We start from the raw sequence: 19,465 nt of genomic DNA on the forward strand, positions 1-19,465 counted from the left end.
AAAAAAAAAAAAGATGGCTCGTAGTCATATTTTGAGCCAAGCAATACAAAAACGGATATTTTATTTTGAGGATATTACCTTCTCTTACAATCATTGATTATAATGCATCTTCTAAGAAATGTCAGATTAACTCCCTGTTATAAACATTTCTATCTTTAGCTCAGAGTATCAAATATTCCTTCAGAAAACACCCAGAAATGTAAGGTTTCCCTTTTATAGGCAACACAATGCGGTACTGTTTCATGAATTTCATGAGGTTCCCCACCCCGCCCTTCCCCAGCAGCAGTTTTCTGGTTTTCTTCTAATGGTTTCCCTAAAAAGATCCCATTTCCTGTACCCGCGCTAATGATTGATTTAGACTTCACATTCTTTCTTTGATTTTTCTTGTTTTAGTCGTTTTGGTAGCCTAATATTGCCCATTTTTGCTCATCATTCACTATGTTCAGACAGTGTTGGATGTCTGCTTTCAGTTTTTAAATAGGAGAAATAATAACTACCTAGTTTGAAAAGCTCTTTGGGATTATGGGTTTGGTTAATATCCTCTAAAAACAATTTCAAAAAACTGTAGTAGAAGATTATAAATGACTTTTTATGTGATTGCATCCCCTGGTGCTTTGAAATAAAAACACAATAAAGAGTATAAAAGCACTTGGTCAGAAAGGCTAATCCTGAGCTGATGCCATTTACATTTAGATTTAAATAAGTCAGCCTATTTATTCTTTCAAACTTTGCTTCAGGTTTTAAATTGAGACTACATGGAAATTAAAAGTGCTAGTATGCTTAGGTATATTTTGAAAAGTTATAATGCCTAAATTCAGTTCTAAGAGTAATAACTGTGATAAACATAAAGAAACATAGTAATTTTTAATAAAATAATGTATTGCAACCATTATTAATAAGGATCATCTAATACAACTCTTCTACTAGAAATCCAGAACTTGATTCTACTCCCAGATGGAACACATGACCAATAAAAAGTCTGTTTCTTCAATCATAACATGAGGGGTTCAGATATGATGCCTTCAGGGACCTTTCCAGACCTAAGTTCTAGGTCTCTATTGCACTGTAATTCTACTTCACATGACGGCTGGACATACATGCCCATGACACAGGATGTGTTCTAAGAATGTTGTATCAGCACAAGCTCTGTTGAGATCCCTGGAACCAGTTCCTGGATGGTGTGATTGGGTGGAGCCCTGAAAAGTACAGTGATTACATTAGCCTGAGGATCACAGTGATACATTACACTGATTACATTAGTGTGGGGAGTGGGTAGAGGTTCAATGGGATCTAGGCTTATTTTTCCCCCTAGGTTGAAGAGTTTGTCCAACCACAAGGGGAGTGGCTAGGCCGGTCTGATACATATTCGTATTTTTGTTTGGCAATTCAAAACTCTTCAGAAAGAGAGTGCTCATTTATAGCCAGGTTTCTTGATTCTTGGCCAATCAGTATGTTTTTTAATTAAATAAAAATCTTGAGGAAGAAGGAGATCCAGCATTCGAATAATGGTGTCCTGGCTATTTCTGTACATTTCGTCCATCTTTCTAAGGCTTTTGCTCCTGTAACGACCAGTTTAAATCCACAGTAAAACTTTGAGTTGACTCTTTTCAGGAGCCTTCAAACCATTCTCTAAAAGCTGAATCATCTTCCTCTCCTAAGTGACTGCTTTCTTTAGGAAGGTAATCTATTTATTCAAGCAAATACTACTTAATTTTTGTTTATTAGATATTTCTTGAGGACTATATATGTGCTGGCCCTAAACTATAGAGGCACTAAAGATAACTAACATGTACATTGTGTCTTCTGGTTGCTAACAGCCCATCGAACAATAAAACCTGCCCGAAACCAGAGCACAGCCTACGGGAGCCCAGAGGCTAGAGACAACCCAGCCCTGACTAGTCAGAGTGTAAGGGGAATTTCAGCAAGTAGAAGGAAAGGGAGGCATTCTGAACAAAGAGGTGTGAATATATATGAGATGCCCTGGTGCACAGGGAGTTGGCTCTGTGAGGCAAGTGACTCTCCTAGCAAAATCATCATGGCGTCTGCTTCCCTAGAAAGCAAGCAATAGCATGAAATACATGTCATCTTTTCACGTGTTTCTACATCATATGTCCTCCAGAAATAAGGTTTTGGAAGAGTTATGAATATCTTGATAGTAATAGAGGAAGCCACCTGTAGTAGTTAGAGAGCTCACCAGAGAAACAGAACCAACAGGATGTATATATACATAGAAAGAGGTTTATTATAAAGAATTGTTTTATACAATTATGGAGGCCAAGAAATCCCAAAAGCTGTATTTGGGAAATTGGAGACTTAGGAGAGCCAATGGTATAGTTCCAGTACAAAAGCTGGCTGACTTGAGACCCCAAAAGAGCTGATGTTTCAGGTCAAGTATGAGGACAAGACCAATATCTCAGATCAACGGTCAAGCTAGAGGTGTTTTCACTTACTCTCAGGAAGATCATCCTTTTGTTTTATTTGGGCCTTTAATTGATTGGGTGAGGCCCACCTTTTAGTAGAGAGGGTAATCTGCTTTACTCAGTCTACCAATTCAAATGTTAACTTTATCCAAAAATGCCCTCACAGACACACCCCAGATAATATTTGGCCAATATCTGTTCACCCTGTGGCCCAATCAAGTTAACAAATAAAATTAACTATCACATCACCTCTCGGTCGTTTAAGGCTTTATTATAAAGCATCCAGAGACATTCCGCCAACCTGATTACTAAACTGACAGCTCACCAAGACTTGTGTTCTTTTTGGAAAATCTCACAATACTGTAGACATTTGGACAATATATCAATAACATTGAGATATGGCTAATACTCTGATAATTTATTGGCATTATTTTCAAAATTGATAGCTAACTCATCACTATGATTCAGACTACATTTTTATGTTCTGGTGGTTAAGTGTATATGCTAAAAAGCCAGCTGCTTGGCTTTGAATCCCAGCCCTGCCCCTTAAGAGCTGTGTAAACCTGAGCATCTAACTTAAATTCTTTGTGCCTTTTTATCTTTATTTGTAAAATCTAGGCAGTAATAATACCCAACTCTTGGTTGTTGTGAAGATTAAATCAGTTCACACACACTGGTTAAAGTAACAGTACAGGTAGGTAAGTGATAGGGACATAGAATGTACTCAATGAAAATTCCTATAGCCACATACCTTGTATTATAAAATGCTGTTTCAGCCTTGGCTCAATATTACTTAAGCATTGGTACTTTTTGAGGAAAGAATCCTTTAAGAGTAGTAACATTGAATACACTCAATTAGCATACACTTTGGATGGACTAAAACCAAAACTCCAAAGTCTTAGTTGGCTTGAGAATGACACCAGATTTAGAAAATGAGTTAGAGAAGATGAAATAGAAAGTAACACATTTATAGAATATGCATAGACAGTAGAGTGTTTGATTCACTTCACTACTTCTGTTCAATTTAGTTTGTTATAGTCAGAGAAACTGTCCATATTTTAAATGGTTCTTTGGCATCTCAACATTTGCAAACAAACCAACAGTGGGCGGGGTGAAGAAATGCTAAACGATGCTCTTGGTCAGGTTTTGGGTTGTCAGAAGTATCAGACAGATTAACTGGGACTAAGATTGTCTTTGAGTGGAAGGCTGACTGATAGAAAGACAACCTTGGGTAAGTCACTTGGACTTAGGGCTCTTGAGCCAGATGACAAAACAACCAAACTGTCCAGCTAGTCTTTTCTAAGTGTGTTATTTCTGATTTGTTCTAACAACCACATCATTCAATAAGTGATTTCATATCTGTTTAAGTAAGTTGGTTTGTATAACATAAAATATATTTGCAGGGTGATGTGTGAGGAAATCCTTTGGTTCATTGAGCTTAACCTGGTGAGTGCTTCAGTCTCGTTACTGAGGTCTCTACTCACGCAGCTTACGTTTATGTGAATTTCAGGGCACCCACTCCTGCTGACTTCAGTTCAGAGGCTTTGGTGTGTCCCTAGTGTTTGTACAACTCTCTTATGTTAGCAGCTCATAAGTGATGGAATGCGATGTCTCTAACACATTTTTTTTTCTCTTTTGATGGCATACAAAGTACATCCATATTACTGTGTACTCACACTTCCATCAATAACACTATTCCATCTTGAAAAGTAATTTTTCAGATTTTCAAGTTTCCATGTCTGAAATTAGTCTGGCAGTGAAAGTATGTTCAGACTCAGCTCTTTGAAGCCGGCCGTATTAGTCCACTTGATTATTTCCTTGGGAAACTTCTTCCTCTAACTAAAAAAATAATGCTTTGCCCAGTTATCAAATGACTAAAGAGAGCTGAGAATTAAGTCTGAATGGAGTGATTACTGCTTTCAGAAACCCAGATAACAGCAAGTGTGCTGTTTTTGTTATTGTTGTTGTTGCTTGAACTATCCCATTGTCCTGCTTTTTGCACTGACTGGTGGGTTTCCTCCTTCCATTTTGTTCCTAACTTGTAAATTTGTTATAAATTGCTATGCATCTGTAATCCTTACATTAATTCCGTGCCTTTGAAAAACTTCAGAGAGGAAAATTTGAGTCTGTATACTTTTACTGTTATTCATTGTTATTATCATTCTTAGCACATGGCCTTTTTAAATGTTATTATGAAGTTAAAAATTTTAACCATAAGGCTATTGTGATGAAGCCAGTTTTAGTCTATTATCGAAACTGCATTTTCTCATTTTTGAGCGCTAAACTCAAAATGCATTGAGCTTTGCCTTAGTCTATTTTCCGTTATCTTTTTTTTTTTTCAGAAATTGTGCCATTCATTTAATACTTTATTACAACCAAACTGCAATATGTATACATGGTATGCAAAATGAGCCATTTTGTTTTAAAACAGATTGCAGATGAAAGGAAACCATTCATTTCTTTCTTGCTTGCTGTAATTACTAGAGCACTAATTACTCCAAATCAGTGACATCCAGGGTCAGGAAGGATGACAACAGAAACATCAAAGATGTGGCTCACTTGCTATGACAGATTTTCCGTGTTCCCGACCACGGTATTTTTTATGGCTACTGTTTCCAGTTTGATGGTGAAACCCTGCACACAGTCAAGATCGCTGAATGTTTACTATTATTTCGTTCGCAGTTTGACGGTGAGAACATGTATATGAGCATGACAGAACCCAGCCAGGACTATGTGCCAGCCAGCCAGGTGGGTTAATTAATCTTCTCTGCCTTGTTTCAAATTGTAATTAAACAAATTCAAAGAGTTGCATTGCAAATGAGTAGCACTATCAGTAACTGCCGCAATCAGGAATAATCATAATTTATAAACAAAGCATTTAAGCCTTGTTTCCAGTTAATGAGATAGAGCTGATAAAACACGGGAGTTGGCGTTTGTTGAAAGATGCTACCTTGTTTCCCCTCCAGAACAGCAAGCAGCTGTTTTGCCAGCATGATCTTTCCTAAACAGTTGTTTTACCTTTAGGAAATAAAGTCTTTACAGGTGCAGGTTATTTGTGCTTCTGACTATAGACAAGTTAATCATTATAAGCTACACGTGTCACAAATAGCTTTAATTGTCAACTGTTGGGGCAGTTTTAAATAAAATGTTGTATTGGTAACCAAAATCGCTATATGGCTGCTTTTAGAATCTACTGGGTAGGTAGCTTACAAGCCAAAATGCATGATATGATTGAAACCTTTCAAGGGCACGTTTGTATCCATTTCACTGGAAATGGTTGACAAGGTATTTAATCATGAGAAGTGACAACAGAATTCCAATGAAAATGTAAACGGTTACATTTATAAAAGTAAATGCTTGCTGTTTATTTTCGGATACTTGAGACCGGGCCCTTTAATTCAGGGAGGGCATTTAAAGAAAAATTATAACTGCCCTAGGCTGCCAGTATAATATAATATGTAAGAACGTTGTAAGTAAAAACAAATAAATGAATGAATGAAAGTGATGGCAAGTCCGCAGGAGCATTTTGTGAGCTTGAACATATTTTTTTCTGGAAGAGTATAAAATCATGGTAGGTTGGGGCTTCATGTAGCTATGGTGGAAATTCTAACGGTACTGTAATTTTCAATGCCTACATATCTGCTCAAATAGATTTGATAACTGGGAAGGGTGAGGGCACGGGGGTTAGAAAACGTCTATTATTTTTCATGGTGGTTGTCAGTGAATTAAATGTAATGTATATGTTAGGGGTGTACTTTCTGGGGCTTTGAAATTCCTCTAAGAACAAAATGTCTTTTGCTTAACTCAAAACAGAGACAGGCCTGCCTCTCCATGAACTTTGCATTTAGAAGTCATTATGATCACTGCCTTCTCTGGCAGACATTCTAGAAACCACACTATATTGTTCAGACGAGAAGGTCATCGTTAAGTTCAAAGATCCGGACTACATTTCCTTCCATTCAATTGAGTCGATCACACTCAGAATACCTTCGGAAGGCCAAGCTTTGCATTTAGAATTCTTACTGAACTCAATTCATTCAGCTAAGTAGCCTCCGAGATCCATAGGTGGTTCTGAATAGGACTGTTTGATTAAAAAATGAAAAATGTTACTATTAATTTTCTTCTAACCATCAATCCCAAAACTGTACTGACAAGTTTAGTATTACTATTAGATTAGAGCAACCCGGTACCATCTCTATGGTGCCTTTAGGGTTTTGAAGTGTAAGGGCTAATTGAATTTGTTTGAAACAGTAGAAACACAAACTCAATAAATGATTGCTGTTATAAAGCAGCTGCTCCCTTTCAGAGAATCATTATGTCCGTCTTAAAGACTTTTGGATAACGGGTTAGAAATTCAAAGCATATACATCATAACGGCTTGGCTCCTTAGATATTTAAATTCAAGTGCAATGGATAATATTAAGCTCAGGCTAAAATTAAATAAAACAAACATTATTTTTCTTAATATTTCAGTCAGGAGTTAACTAAAAATATTTTAAGTACCAGCGATAATTTATGAAGAAGTAGAGATCCAAATACTTTGTCCTTGTAAAGGTATGTCAGGTTTGTGTGCCAGAATCAAGCTACTTTAATAAAGTAGCATATATTAAAATATTTTTAGAACGTGCTACTTTAAAAAATTACACTAATGTACGATAATACATTCTCTGGAGGGAAATAAACCACACATTACATAAGTTGAATGGCCTTAGCTAATTTTTACACTTAACATTCCTTTTGTTTACTGTAATATAGTGTGTTCAAGAATTTATTACCTGGTATTCTTTTAGGGAATTTTAATCAATTTACCCCTTTCGGCAACCGTAAATAAGATTTTAGTTATCCTGCAGGAAAAAAAAAAAGAAAAAAGTTTTGTTCCTTTTCCTACGTAACATCAAACATCTGCATAGTTTGGTAATCCAAGACAACTTGCCTCATAACATCACTCAACAATTATAATTTCTGTTCGATTTTCAAATCAGTACATGCTTTGGGACTTATAGACTAAGTTGCTAAGTAGGAACATATGGTGCACTACTGCTCCTGTGATGTTGCTGCAAGCAAATAGCATAATTCTAAACTTGAAATGATTTTTATAGAAAGCCAATGCTGGAGTGGCTCCAGAATTGGAAGTACACTGTAAAAATTAATGATATTCTTTTAGACAGTCCCAAAGGGCTCTTTGGCACTATCTACTTCATGCATTCTATACCTCTTAAGTGGATGTATACAAATCCTTAAAATTTTTTGCATATAATTTTGTAATTGATAGTCAGCTTTTAAAATGAATATACCACCCCATAATAAGCTTGACAACTATGTAATAAAAACCCATGACATTTCCACTTCTCTCTGGCTCATTCTTGGAATATTGGCTATTTTCTCCTATAATAATGAAAGCATGCTGGTCACTCAAGTACTTTAATTTAAACACCATTTAAAATTTTTCTTACTCGATGGAATTTGAACCAGGCAATGCAAGATTTCTTTGTGTGTTTCCAGACCCTGACTAAGGAGATCCATGTTGCTTGGTAGCTCATGAAATTGCAGGTTCCCTCCTGTATAGTTTGTGGGAAAGTGTGAGTAGGCTAATGAAAGAAACGCTGGACTGAAGAGTAGCCAACAGTCTATCATCATTCTTACTTTATCATGTTTGATTGACCAGTGTGCCAGAGAACACGACAATAAGGCAGAGAAAATTGAGCTTCCAACCCGAGCTCAAATAGTTTTTCAGTATCTCCCAGGCCCACTCAGATTCATATGCTATGAGATCCTTCTCTTTCCCTAAAAAACTCAAGCCCCTTTCTGCAATCCATAGTTCCTTATTTGTGACTGCACTCAAGATATAAATGTTCGTTTGAATTACATACATCAAAGGAAACAGGAGTCTGGTTTTCTTAATCAGAACTTTCAATGGCACCAAGGTTATTTATTTTTTAGTTTTGAATATATGCCAGTGCTTGTTCTCATTCTTCCTTCTGCTGTGGCAGTTTCCAGAATATTGTTTTCCATGGCTACCTGTACATTCCAAGCTTTCCACCCACACTGGCAACATTTTTTACCAGTTCTCTGACACGTGTGCTTCACTTGGGGTGCTGGGTGAAAACGATTGAGAAGAACTGGTCTTTTTAATACAATAATCATTTGATAGGGAAAATCAAACTTTTTCTGGTGTCAGGTCATGGAGAAGCTTTGGTTACTTGATTGAACAATAGTTTCAATAAATCACTTCCTCCTTGACCTTGGCCTTTACTCCACTAAACCATTTCTTTCTGTTTGGTTTCCATCCCTCCCCCATTGCTTCCTTCATTCCTCTCCCGCTCCCGTCCTCCATTCATCTTACTTTCCTTTCTTCCTCTTTCTTTCCACAAACGGTTATCCTTTAAGCATGAACTAATTTTTCTTTTTAATCCTGAACTTCATAGTAAACTCTAAATATTAAACGTCCTGACCTGAGATCCTATTTTAGATTATTTTCAGGTTTTGGTCAGGTTTCTCTCTCTCTGCTTCTCTTCTCTTCCCCCACTGAAATTGTCTCTTACCTGGGCCCTCAACTATCAAGATGAGAAAAAAAAAACAATGATAAAATAGAGCAATACTATTTTTTCCTAGACTCTTACAAGTAAGCATTTGATATACGTTTTGAATATAAAAGCTGAAGAGCATCTATATATGTAGGGCAGCTCTCTCATGTGAGTTTCAGGTTTGATTTTTAAATTTGCTGAATACCTGTGTCCCTGACGGCAGCTCAGACTCCACATATCAGTTCAACAACTCAAAATTCATCACCTCCAACCTATACCCTCACCTGCTAAACTTCTCTTCTTCCTATATTACCTATAATCATTAGAGTCGATATTGCCTACCCAGTCACCCAAGGCACAGACCTGGAGTCTCCCGTACACTCGGCCTAAGTTAATCCCACATAGTGTTGATTCTACTTTTTTGCATAACTTTTGAATCTGTCTCCTCTTTTCCTTCTACATAATTACTGCCTGAGTTCTGAGCCTCATTAACTTGTCTTCTCATCTAATTTCCACCTTTTCGTTTCTCCTGTCTCTCTTCTTTCTTCACTACTTACTACCTCCATGCCTCTTTAGCGTGTGCAAGTCAGAGATATCGGAGCACATATTTGCCCCTCTGAGGCATGTAGCACACTAGACTTGGTACTGATTTCTTGTCTTGCCCACCTGATCGTGAGCTTTTAAAGGTAGGATTTGCTCTTGTTTTTCTCTGGGTCTCCCGTGCCTAGACACGTCAGAGATATGCAACATTTTTTTTTTGTTGAAAGATGAGTAAATGAATTAAAATATTTTGTATACATTTTTTAATCACACTGATTCTTGAGTCTTCTACTTGCAATGATTTGCAGCCCTGCATTACAGATGTTAAACAAATCTGGCCTTTCCCATTCCATTCCAGTAACATCTCTCTGTCTGGTGTCAACAACTCAACACATTAGCGAAAAACACCAGCATTCCCACCTCATCAGAAAATCATTTCAAGTACAGGACTCAAAGCATTAATGTGATAATAAACTAGATAATAATAGGTAGTGATAATGATACTGTGCTGCTGTTTGTCTTCGGCCATACAGTGGCAGCGGAACCAAGAGGACTTTCCAAGTTCCTTTTGCATAATATTTTCTTAAATCTATTAGAATTACAATGTTTTTAGGCTTTCAAACATATTAATAACTATATCTGTATTTTAAATTACATGGTCTTCTAATGAGAGAGTTCTCTAGGTTGAAATGTAAATAAAGTATAGAACAAACGGGCCTAGAGAGTATATTTTTAAGAACGTCGTTAAAAAAAATTTTTTTGACTATGGACCATAAAATTTCCATGATCATGACATAAATTTGAACTATAAATTAGATCAATTACTTTCAGATTGGTTCTTTTTGGCAGAAATTTCAGGAGTAAAGTCAACTTGACTTTTTGACTATCGACCCAATAAAAGCTGCCATGCTCTGAGTAATCTAGTTAGTCCAACAAAGTCTGGCATCTTAACAAGCTCAAACTAGTTACTCAAACCAGTCTTCAGTGTAACATTCAAATGATTACTCTGCGCAGTCCCGGAGGTATTCATTACAGACAAAATTGCTCTTGTTGCCTTGCATACAAGCTGAGTTTTCAATGGGAAATGAAAGGATGCCTGGAAAAATAGGCCACCTAATTAAGTTAAACTACTCTAGCATTTGGCTTGACATCTTCATTACTCAAAATTAAAAAGATGCTTCACTTGAGCACACAAGTTACTATTGTTTATGTTGTTTTCTTCCTAAATTGGCTTCTTACATGGAAGTCTGTTTTTCAGAATTATATCTTGAAATAGCTCACATATTTCTTACGGTTTATAAAAATGTCTTAATAGCTGTATGGATACTGAATACGGGTACCATACAAATATATATCTTAGCACTCCCGATAGTCAAACACATATCAGTCTTTCTGCATATTTTCTTGATTATTTACATTATCGGCGTGGTTGAACTTTAGATGTTTACCCATTCAGTCTTTATTATTTAGTATTTTTTTAGTTAGGTATTGACTATTAGCTATAAATGATCATTTACATGAGAAATGTGAATTCCTCAAAAAAAATTAAGTAGACCATGAAATTTAAACTGAAATTCATTTGTCCAGTAGAAGTGTTTTATATCAACCTCTCTAACGGAGCTATTTCGGGAACATTTTAAAACATAAACACATGTAGAGCACACCATCTACTGATTGCCAGTTCCTACTCATTGACACTAATGAGGCTGCTGACAGGTTAAATGTTGTGTATCATATACATTTCCAAGCTGTGGGATTTGTGAATATAAGACTCATTTTTTATTTCAGAAAATGAATGTTTGTTGCTGAGTATGCTTGAAAATTTTATTATAATCGTCTAATAGTATGTTTTTCAAGCATTGGGGAAATGAATTTCAGTGATAAAAATTATGAAGATATCTGAATGGAATAGCATGGTGGTAAAAACAGATTCTCAAAACATCAAGCTCCATTTGGAGGGTCGTTAGCTCAGAGGGCAGCTTTAGACACTGCAAAGAGCTGTCATGGATCTAGTACACAGCCCACCAGTTATATGCAGTTACACGTGACACATTTTGAAAACGGCTTGCTCAATTATATTTTGAAGATTTTTTACTTTAGCACATGAACAAGTATGAAAAACTAAAGGATCCTTCCTGTTACATTTTGCCATGTATAACATACTAGATTTTTTCTTACGCTTATTATAATAAACCTGTCACTAACAAATGTCTACAAAATAAATACGATATTTCGGGTCAGAGTAGTAATATGTTGAATGATGTCACCTGTCTGTGAAAGTTTCATTTCCAAGACACTTAAAGATTGTACTAAACAAACTCTAAAATTTTAGTATGCCAATATATCAAATAGAAGTGATTTGGCCTATTTTTAGTATAAGAACACTGAGGCTTGGAAACGCTGAGGTGGTTTTCCACCCACCATTATCTCTTCTAAGACCTCCTTCTTCATATCCTCATCTGCCACCCCAAACATCTTTAAAAAACTGTCAAGTTTCCCTTTGCAGTCGCAGTTCCTTGCTTTGGGAGCAGATTTAGCTAGACTCCCCAGAAACACAAAGACGATTTCAGTTTAATCTTCATCTATATCCATACATTTTTTTTCTCCTGTCTTTTTTCTGATCTATGCAGTTTGGATATAAAATTTATAACTATAATTCTAATAGTTTGAAAGTAATTGGTGGCTGTCTTGGAAAATGTTCTCCATACATTCTTTGCTCTTTATAAATTATGAAAATTGATCTTTTTGCTAGCAGTGTCTAACAAGGAACTTCTGAGTTCCAGCCTCACATTATACAAATGGAATAGCTTGGTATGAAACTCACAAGGGCTTTCACGGTCACAATTTGAGACCAGTAATGAAGGCCTTTTTGTGTGTGACCGGGCCTCCCAGCATCGCAGGAGAAGGCCCTCCCTCAAGAATTGCTTAAGCCTACTGTGCGTTGTTATTTCCTGAACTCACAAAGTGGACGGGCCTTGAAGGAATAGGGGTTGGGGACAGGCAATAGGATTGAGGGGATGGGGCAGGGCCAGCAGCTTTGCATAGAATTCACCTTTAGGGACACCCTGAACTCATCCGTACTGAGTACAATGCCATTTCTTTCTTATGCTCTGACTTCAGTTAAATTTCTTCCTCATCAACATGATAGTAAGTTTCAATAGGAAGCTTCTGTTCCACTGGAAATTTAGGTTAGCACTCCCCTACCCACATCTGGTGAACGAATTAGATCCATAATAATAATAAGAGCTGTCAGTTGGCAGCTACCTGTGTCTGGTAAGGAACTAAGCAAAGACTTTGCATACATTATCTCACTTAATCCTTACAGTAATTCAGCAAGGATGAGAGCGGTAGAGTGATTGGCCAAACATCAAAAATTGCAGATAGAGCTCGGATTCTGTCTTGGGAAGGCCTGACGCCCAAATCAGACTCTGTCCTTTGTCAGCTAGACTTCATTTTATTTTAGAACTTTAAAGTCAAAAGTCGACTTACTAACAACCTCAGTGCTTGTTAGAATTGAGGTGACTGCAGTGCATTATGTGTGTGGAAATACTCTGAAGACATTAGATCGAACCAAATGAACTCGCAGATATTTAAGCATCTTTTACCTACAAAAGCAGCGATTTTATTTCTGTTCAAACACACACAAAAGCTGTACCGGGTGAAGTGTTCGTTTGCGATCTTTGGCTTCCGTTCAGAGCTATGATTCTTTCCTTTTTCCAGGCTTTGCCATCACTGCCGTCCCGTTTCCTCCGTATTCACACTTCTTTTCTTGTCCAGGTCCGGGACTCTTTTCCCACCTTTGGCACTTTTCCTTTTCTCCTCCAGAAGGTGAACAAATATGGGAGGTCTTTTTATAGAAGGCTGCCCACCCTTCCTACTGCTCTACCCCAGAGATCCCACCGCTGGATAAATGAAGGATGAGGTGTTTTATCTTCATCAAAGTGAGGAAATTGTCTTCAATTGTTTAATTTTTTTCCTTCCACGTTCCCATCTTTGGCTCCTCTTCAGTGTAAGCTTTCTTTGTAGCAAAGACTTTGGGGAGTGAGATGATCCTCAAATATCTAGGGATCCACTTGTGATTGTTTCCTAGTAAGTGATTTCCTGGGGTGGTGGTGGGGAGGGGGAAGAGGAAGAATTGTATGTCAGAGTATGATGTGTAGAAACAGGGGCCTCTCTTTCCTTTTTCTGGCCCCCTTGATTGAGGGAGGAGCCAAACTAAGAGCCCAGGCCATCTGCTTAGCTCTGCTCTGCTAATCTGATATCTTTGTAAAGAATGTGAATTTACGTACCCAACATTTACTGATTTCTACACAGCAGGCAAAAATGAAAAGGATGGCCGCATGTACATGTAGCACGTGTTTTTAAGTTTACGTATAAAATATGTACCTATAAAAATAGGCCGACAGTGAATGTTCAGCTCTGCACTGGCTGTCTGCATATAATATAGCAAATAGAACCTGATCATAAGCAAAAATCAACTTAACTCAGATTTTTTAAAAAATTATTAAAGCTCAAAGGCCTTACATATTTTTAAATGTTGTTTTAAAACCCAATGCATTGCATTCCATTAATAAATGTAAAAAAAATAAAAAATCTTTGGAATAATGCTATGGGTTTCCCCTCTGCCCAATTAGTTCTCCAAATACAAGCAAATCATTTAACCTCTTTGGACCTCACTTTTCTCATCTGTAAAGTGGGGACATTGTTTCTCAGGTCTTCTCTGGAGCAAATAGTCTGTGATTCCATTTGAGCATAAATATAGAATTCTAGAACATTATCTTAAAGAAAAATATACATAAGGCTATTTAGCACAGTGTGCTTTGTAACAGAGAGAAATCAGAAACACCCTAAATAGTTGATAATAGAGAACAAATAGAATAAATTATAGAATGTGCACACAATTGTGTAATGTGCAGCCACTTAGACAATAATGTAGATGCTGTTTATTGGCATGGAAAATTATTCACGATCCATTTTAAGTGACCAGATTACATTATATGATAGAATAACAGTAACAATGTAGTAATATTTATTGATTCTATTATGAGCCAGTATATTATTCAAATTATTTACATTCCCTCATTTAATCCTGATATACCCTTAATGAATTGAATACTATTATCTTTCCTATTTTACAGATTTGGGAACTGAGGCTTCAAGGAATTAAATAACTATATTTACTAAGAGATAACTTGAGATTTGAACGTAGCATTTTTAGCTCCAAAATCAGAACTCTAGAATCTCACTTTTGTTATTAAAAACAAAAATAGAAGCCCAAAACAAAGTAGCAAATACAGATTACAAAAATCTTGAAAGATACACATTTCAATAGTGTGGTAGGGGTTTTTGTTCGTTTGTTTGTTTTTGTTTTTCCTGCATAGTTGGATTAAGAGGGGTTTTTTTTGTTTTGTTTTGTTTTTCATATCTTTCTTTTTCTGGTTAACATGAATTATTTATAAAATGAAGCCAAAAATGTAGAAGTAAATCTCAGGATATATGAACTCAATGTAAGAAATGAAAACGTCTAGAAAACGAAAAAAAGTGTACACTGCGTTTGTACACAAAATTGTATACTGAACAATTACATTGAAATGTTTTAATGAACCCCCTTAAACACTGAATATGGGATGCTGACCCCTTACCTGAACAACATCTGTAGGCACCCCCACTAGGGTTTCAGAAGTAGCCCCTGCACTTCAATCTACTCTCCTGAATTATCCGCGTGTGGGTTGTGGGTTATGGAATGGAGGGAGTAGATTATTTGTTTTTCAGAAGCTTATTTGTTTGTTTGTTTGTTTTTAGCCAAAGAGGTGGTCCTCATGACAACTGCACACAATACTTGGTTTTAAGATGCCCCTTAAAAATAGAGCTCAGAGACTCATGTAGATCTCCAAACAATCTGAGAAGAAACAAACCTCTTCCCTATTTCAGTATCAGTAATTATGGCAGGAGAAATGCCTATATATAAATGCAAGGACTTTTCTGAAGCCCCTAGAGAGGTGGCCCTGGCACCAGCATGATTCACAGAGAGTGGTAGACTACCCTGCCCCACCTACCCCTGATGTGAGAGTGTTTGGCTCACAGCCCCACTACCCCTGAATACTTAAAGCTTCAGCCTAGTAGTCCTACCTCACAGGTCCAAGCTCACCCAGGCTTGGCCCTAGGAAGAGCCAGTGTCAGATATGCTCTGGGGTGACTTCAAGGCAACCCTGTTGTTAGGTCTCATTCAGGCCTAGCTCACTGGTTTTTCAATTATAGAAAGCCTATCCTATCCAATAAAAACAAGACCCAGTAGATGCTTGCACTGAGCCCAGTACCCTAAAGTGTGTTTTCATTGGTGGGACCAATCTTGCCCTTGAAGTTTTTTTAGAGATTAAAGACCTGACCTTGCTGTTGAACCTCCTTGATGTATTACCTGGATGTGCTCATTTGTCAATTTTCTGGTCCTCCCTTGATCACTTATTGCATCATGGTAGAAGTGTCTGATCTTCAGGTCCCGTATCAGGGTAAATCTGCTTATAACAATCCCTTCTTCATCCCAGCTTCAAATAATTTCTCTTTCATTTACACTCTGATATTACTAAGCCTGACACTTTAAACATGTCCTTTCTTGTGAGTCTAAGTGTTTATATCTCTTCTGATTCACTTCCTTTATAATCCTTTCTATCTCAAATCACACTTTGCAGGATGTCTTACACATAGTAGGTACACAACAAATGCCACTGGCGAATGAGGTACTCATTGTCTTTACTCAACACAAGCTACAAAAATTAATGAGCAAAAATAAAATAAATGTACTTTCTACCAAAAATACATTTCGATAACTGTTGCTTGAAAAATTAGTACGTTGTATGTTTTTAAATGAAGATGATTTATTGCTATTGTCTAACATGTGAAAAAAGACAAAAAAAATTGTTTGCAGGATCATTGGCTTGAGCACTTCAATGGCACTGTTGGACAGTTCTTACTGAGTGTTAAGATGATTTATGTAACAGACCGAAGCTTTCCACAGTAATGCATTACAGTCTCAAGCTATCAACCCTTGTTCATGCAGAGACAAAAGAATCTGAGAAATACCTACTTCTGAAGGTCTTCTTGAAAGAAATAAGAGATAATGTTGATGCTGCTTAAACTCTTTTGAGAGAAATCACCATTATATACAATATCTTAACTTCTGAAAACATACAGAGGAAGTTTATTATTTTTCTAATGAACTCAGTTTACTTTGATTTCTGTTCAGTTATTTAAATCACACAACAAAAATTTTCAATAATAGAAGATGAAACATGTTTAAACATTGGTATTTTTCTATGAAGAATTTTCAGGAATTATGTTACAGATTAAAAATTAAGGCATTCTGTATACATTTGATGGCAGTTCTATTTATTTATCTTTCAAATAAAGAGCTATAAGAGGAACATATTTTACAATGTTATAACCGTAGCCATATTTTTAGTGTATGCATGATTGCATGAAGCCATCACATAATTTAGAGATATGTACAAGATGATATTTTTTTTTTGAATTCTTCTGAGTTATGGGACTTCTTGTCACCAAAGATTGAGTGTTCTGCATAATGATTGCAATATGTGGACAGCGACCCACAGTTGCAAGGCTCCTCTGATGGAGAAACTAGATTTCAAAAAGAGAAGAAAAAGCAAAGACCAGATTTCCCATTGTTTGTTCCTGGTCAGCATATTTTAACACTCTATCTAGACAGTATGAAAACATGAATTCTCTATAGTTCAAAAAAAAAAAAAATCAGCCTAATTAACATCCCACTTCCAGATGTAACAGTGTAAAATAAGAATAAAAAATAAGAGCAAGCTGTAGGAAAAGTAAATGTGGAATGCAGAAGGAGAAAATAATGTAAACAGGATGCCCTGATCATGGAATATGTAAAACGATATGATTATAAAGGAATGTGAGTATGTAATTAAAAAGACAGGGAGTGAAATCTTCCAGAAATCAGGTGAGGAATTCGCTTTCCTTTTTCACTGAAGTGAGGAGGCTGGAGAAGGTTGGACCTGGAGAAGGACAATGGCTTTAGTCAAATGGCTGGAAAAGTTTGCAAACAGATCAAATCAAAACAGATCGCGAAGATTCTCTGTTACTTTCCTAACCCAGTCTCTTGATTCCAGTCTGAAAAACAATCCGTCTGATTAGCAATGTGATCTCCTTGCCAAGAATTTCCCAGAGAAGATGCCTTCCTATGGACATAGACAGTATGTTAGAAACTGTAGATTTTGTTGCAAAGTTTTTCCTGGGTCAGTAGGAGTGGACCCGTCAGGAGCTCATCAGCCTGTTGCAGGTCTGCCAGCAGAGTTCTCGGAAAAAGAAGAGTTGTGGCACTTTGCACGTGAAGCCATTTTCATCTGAGCTCTTTAGATCCTTCTATTCACCATTTTCCACTACCTTTTCGTTCTTTCATTTTGAAAATAGAATTTAATCCCTTTAAAATAAAGGAGAAACTTTATCTTAGCTACTTATGGGGAGCAATTAAATGAATATATTATGTACGGATGGGGCTACACTTTGCTTCAGTATGAGATCTGATCAGTGGCAAGTATACCGAAATGCCTTTATTGTCTAAATTCTCTCACTTTCTCTCTCCATCCATAGTTGTTTGTTTTCTTAGACATGACCCAATCCATAGCATGTATAAACCCATTTAACCATTTATCGAGAGCTTTCTTTGTGGCAGACGTATATTATTAGACTCTTTACCTAGCTTATGTTTTTGTTTTCATTGCACATAAGAATCTTATGAGGCAGATTTTGAAACTGAAGTTCACCAGGAGTAAGAAACTTACTCCAGAATTTACACTAATAAATGCTTCAGAAAACCCGGATTTACACTAAAACCTGGATTTACACCAGAATTTACACTAATAAATGCTTCAGAAAACCTGGGCTCCAAAGTCTCAATTCTTTCCAACATGCTCTGTGGCCATTGTTATCAGTCACTAAGGAATAATTTTGAGTCTTCTCAACCAGACCAAAATCTATATCCTTCTCATCAGAGAAAAGTATAGCACTTTATGGGCTAAAATACAAATTCCAACGGTAAGGTTTTAAGAAAATTACTTGAAATAGTCACTGAATCTATTATTTAGGACAATAAAATTACTCTCTTGAGGATGATGATACTATATTTTGAAATTACTACTTTAATGCTTCCACAGTCCTCTTATGGCCCTGAGAAGTTCATATATAGTAGAATTAGCCAAGTATTGTGATTGTACAGCCAACTGTAACTCACATTCCATGACCCTTGGCTCCTGCTTCCTGGACACACAGGGATGCACAGTGTATGGCATATCCCAGCACCAGCAATATGACGAGACTCTCCTGTGTCAAGGACCAGTGAGTAGCTTAAGATCAAGGAGAATCTGATTATGTAGCAATAATATAATATAATATAATTTGAATCATATGAACCCTGCAGATTGGCTATGGTTTAGAGCAAATCACTTTGCATGCTTCTTTATTTCCAATTTACTTCTCTTTAACATGGTGAAGATCCAAGATAAAATTAAAAGTATTGGCTTGAATTCCATACCACTATCCCTAGATACTTTCTCTCCATTTGTATAGATGGCTACCATGGACTTTTATTATTCCTTGGGGAGAAGGGAAGCTGCATGGCTCAGACTCCTGGAAAATGTCTGGGCAGGGTGAAAGGCACTATACAGGTTGATAAGAGAAGGTCCATATCTGTTCTCCAGCATCCTACACTGGAACCCAGCCCCACAGGTCCTCCAAGGGTATGGGATTGACTCCTCAGTGGTTACTCATTCAGATTTAAAAATCCCGTAGTTCTGAGTAAATATTTTATTTTAATGGGGTGAGCACTGGGGTGGAATTTTGGACAAGGAAGGACCTGATATTAATGTTAATACTAATTCTTAAATTATGAAATTTTGTTCATCTGAAACAGTTGGGTATTGGCAACTTTGTATCATTCCACCTAATAAAATA

The 19,465-nt window shown here is 36.7% G+C and overlaps 1 protein-coding gene across 4 annotated transcripts in view; it reads left to right on the plus strand.

Annotated features, from left to right (window-relative positions):
- Window positions 1-19,465, plus strand: part of TOX (thymocyte selection associated high mobility group box) — a 279,011-nt gene that overhangs the window by 138,667 nt on the left and 120,879 nt on the right. For 3 of the 4 annotated variants that reach the window (XM_039868877.1, XM_039868879.1, XM_039868878.1), the window contains exon 2: window positions 5,103-5,168. In XM_039868877.1, coding sequence (XP_039724811.1) covers window positions 5,103-5,168 — 66 coding nt within the window. Of the gene's footprint in view, window positions 1-2,983; window positions 3,652-5,102; window positions 5,169-19,465 lie in introns of those variants that run through there. The other variant, XM_039868880.1, reaches the window with a different exon arrangement.

The sequence above is a fragment of the Pteropus medius genome, unplaced genomic scaffold, assembly GCF_902729225.1.
Source record: "Pteropus medius unplaced genomic scaffold, Ma_sr-lr_union100, whole genome shotgun sequence".
Lineage (NCBI taxonomy): Eukaryota > Metazoa > Chordata > Mammalia > Chiroptera > Pteropodidae > Pteropus > Pteropus medius.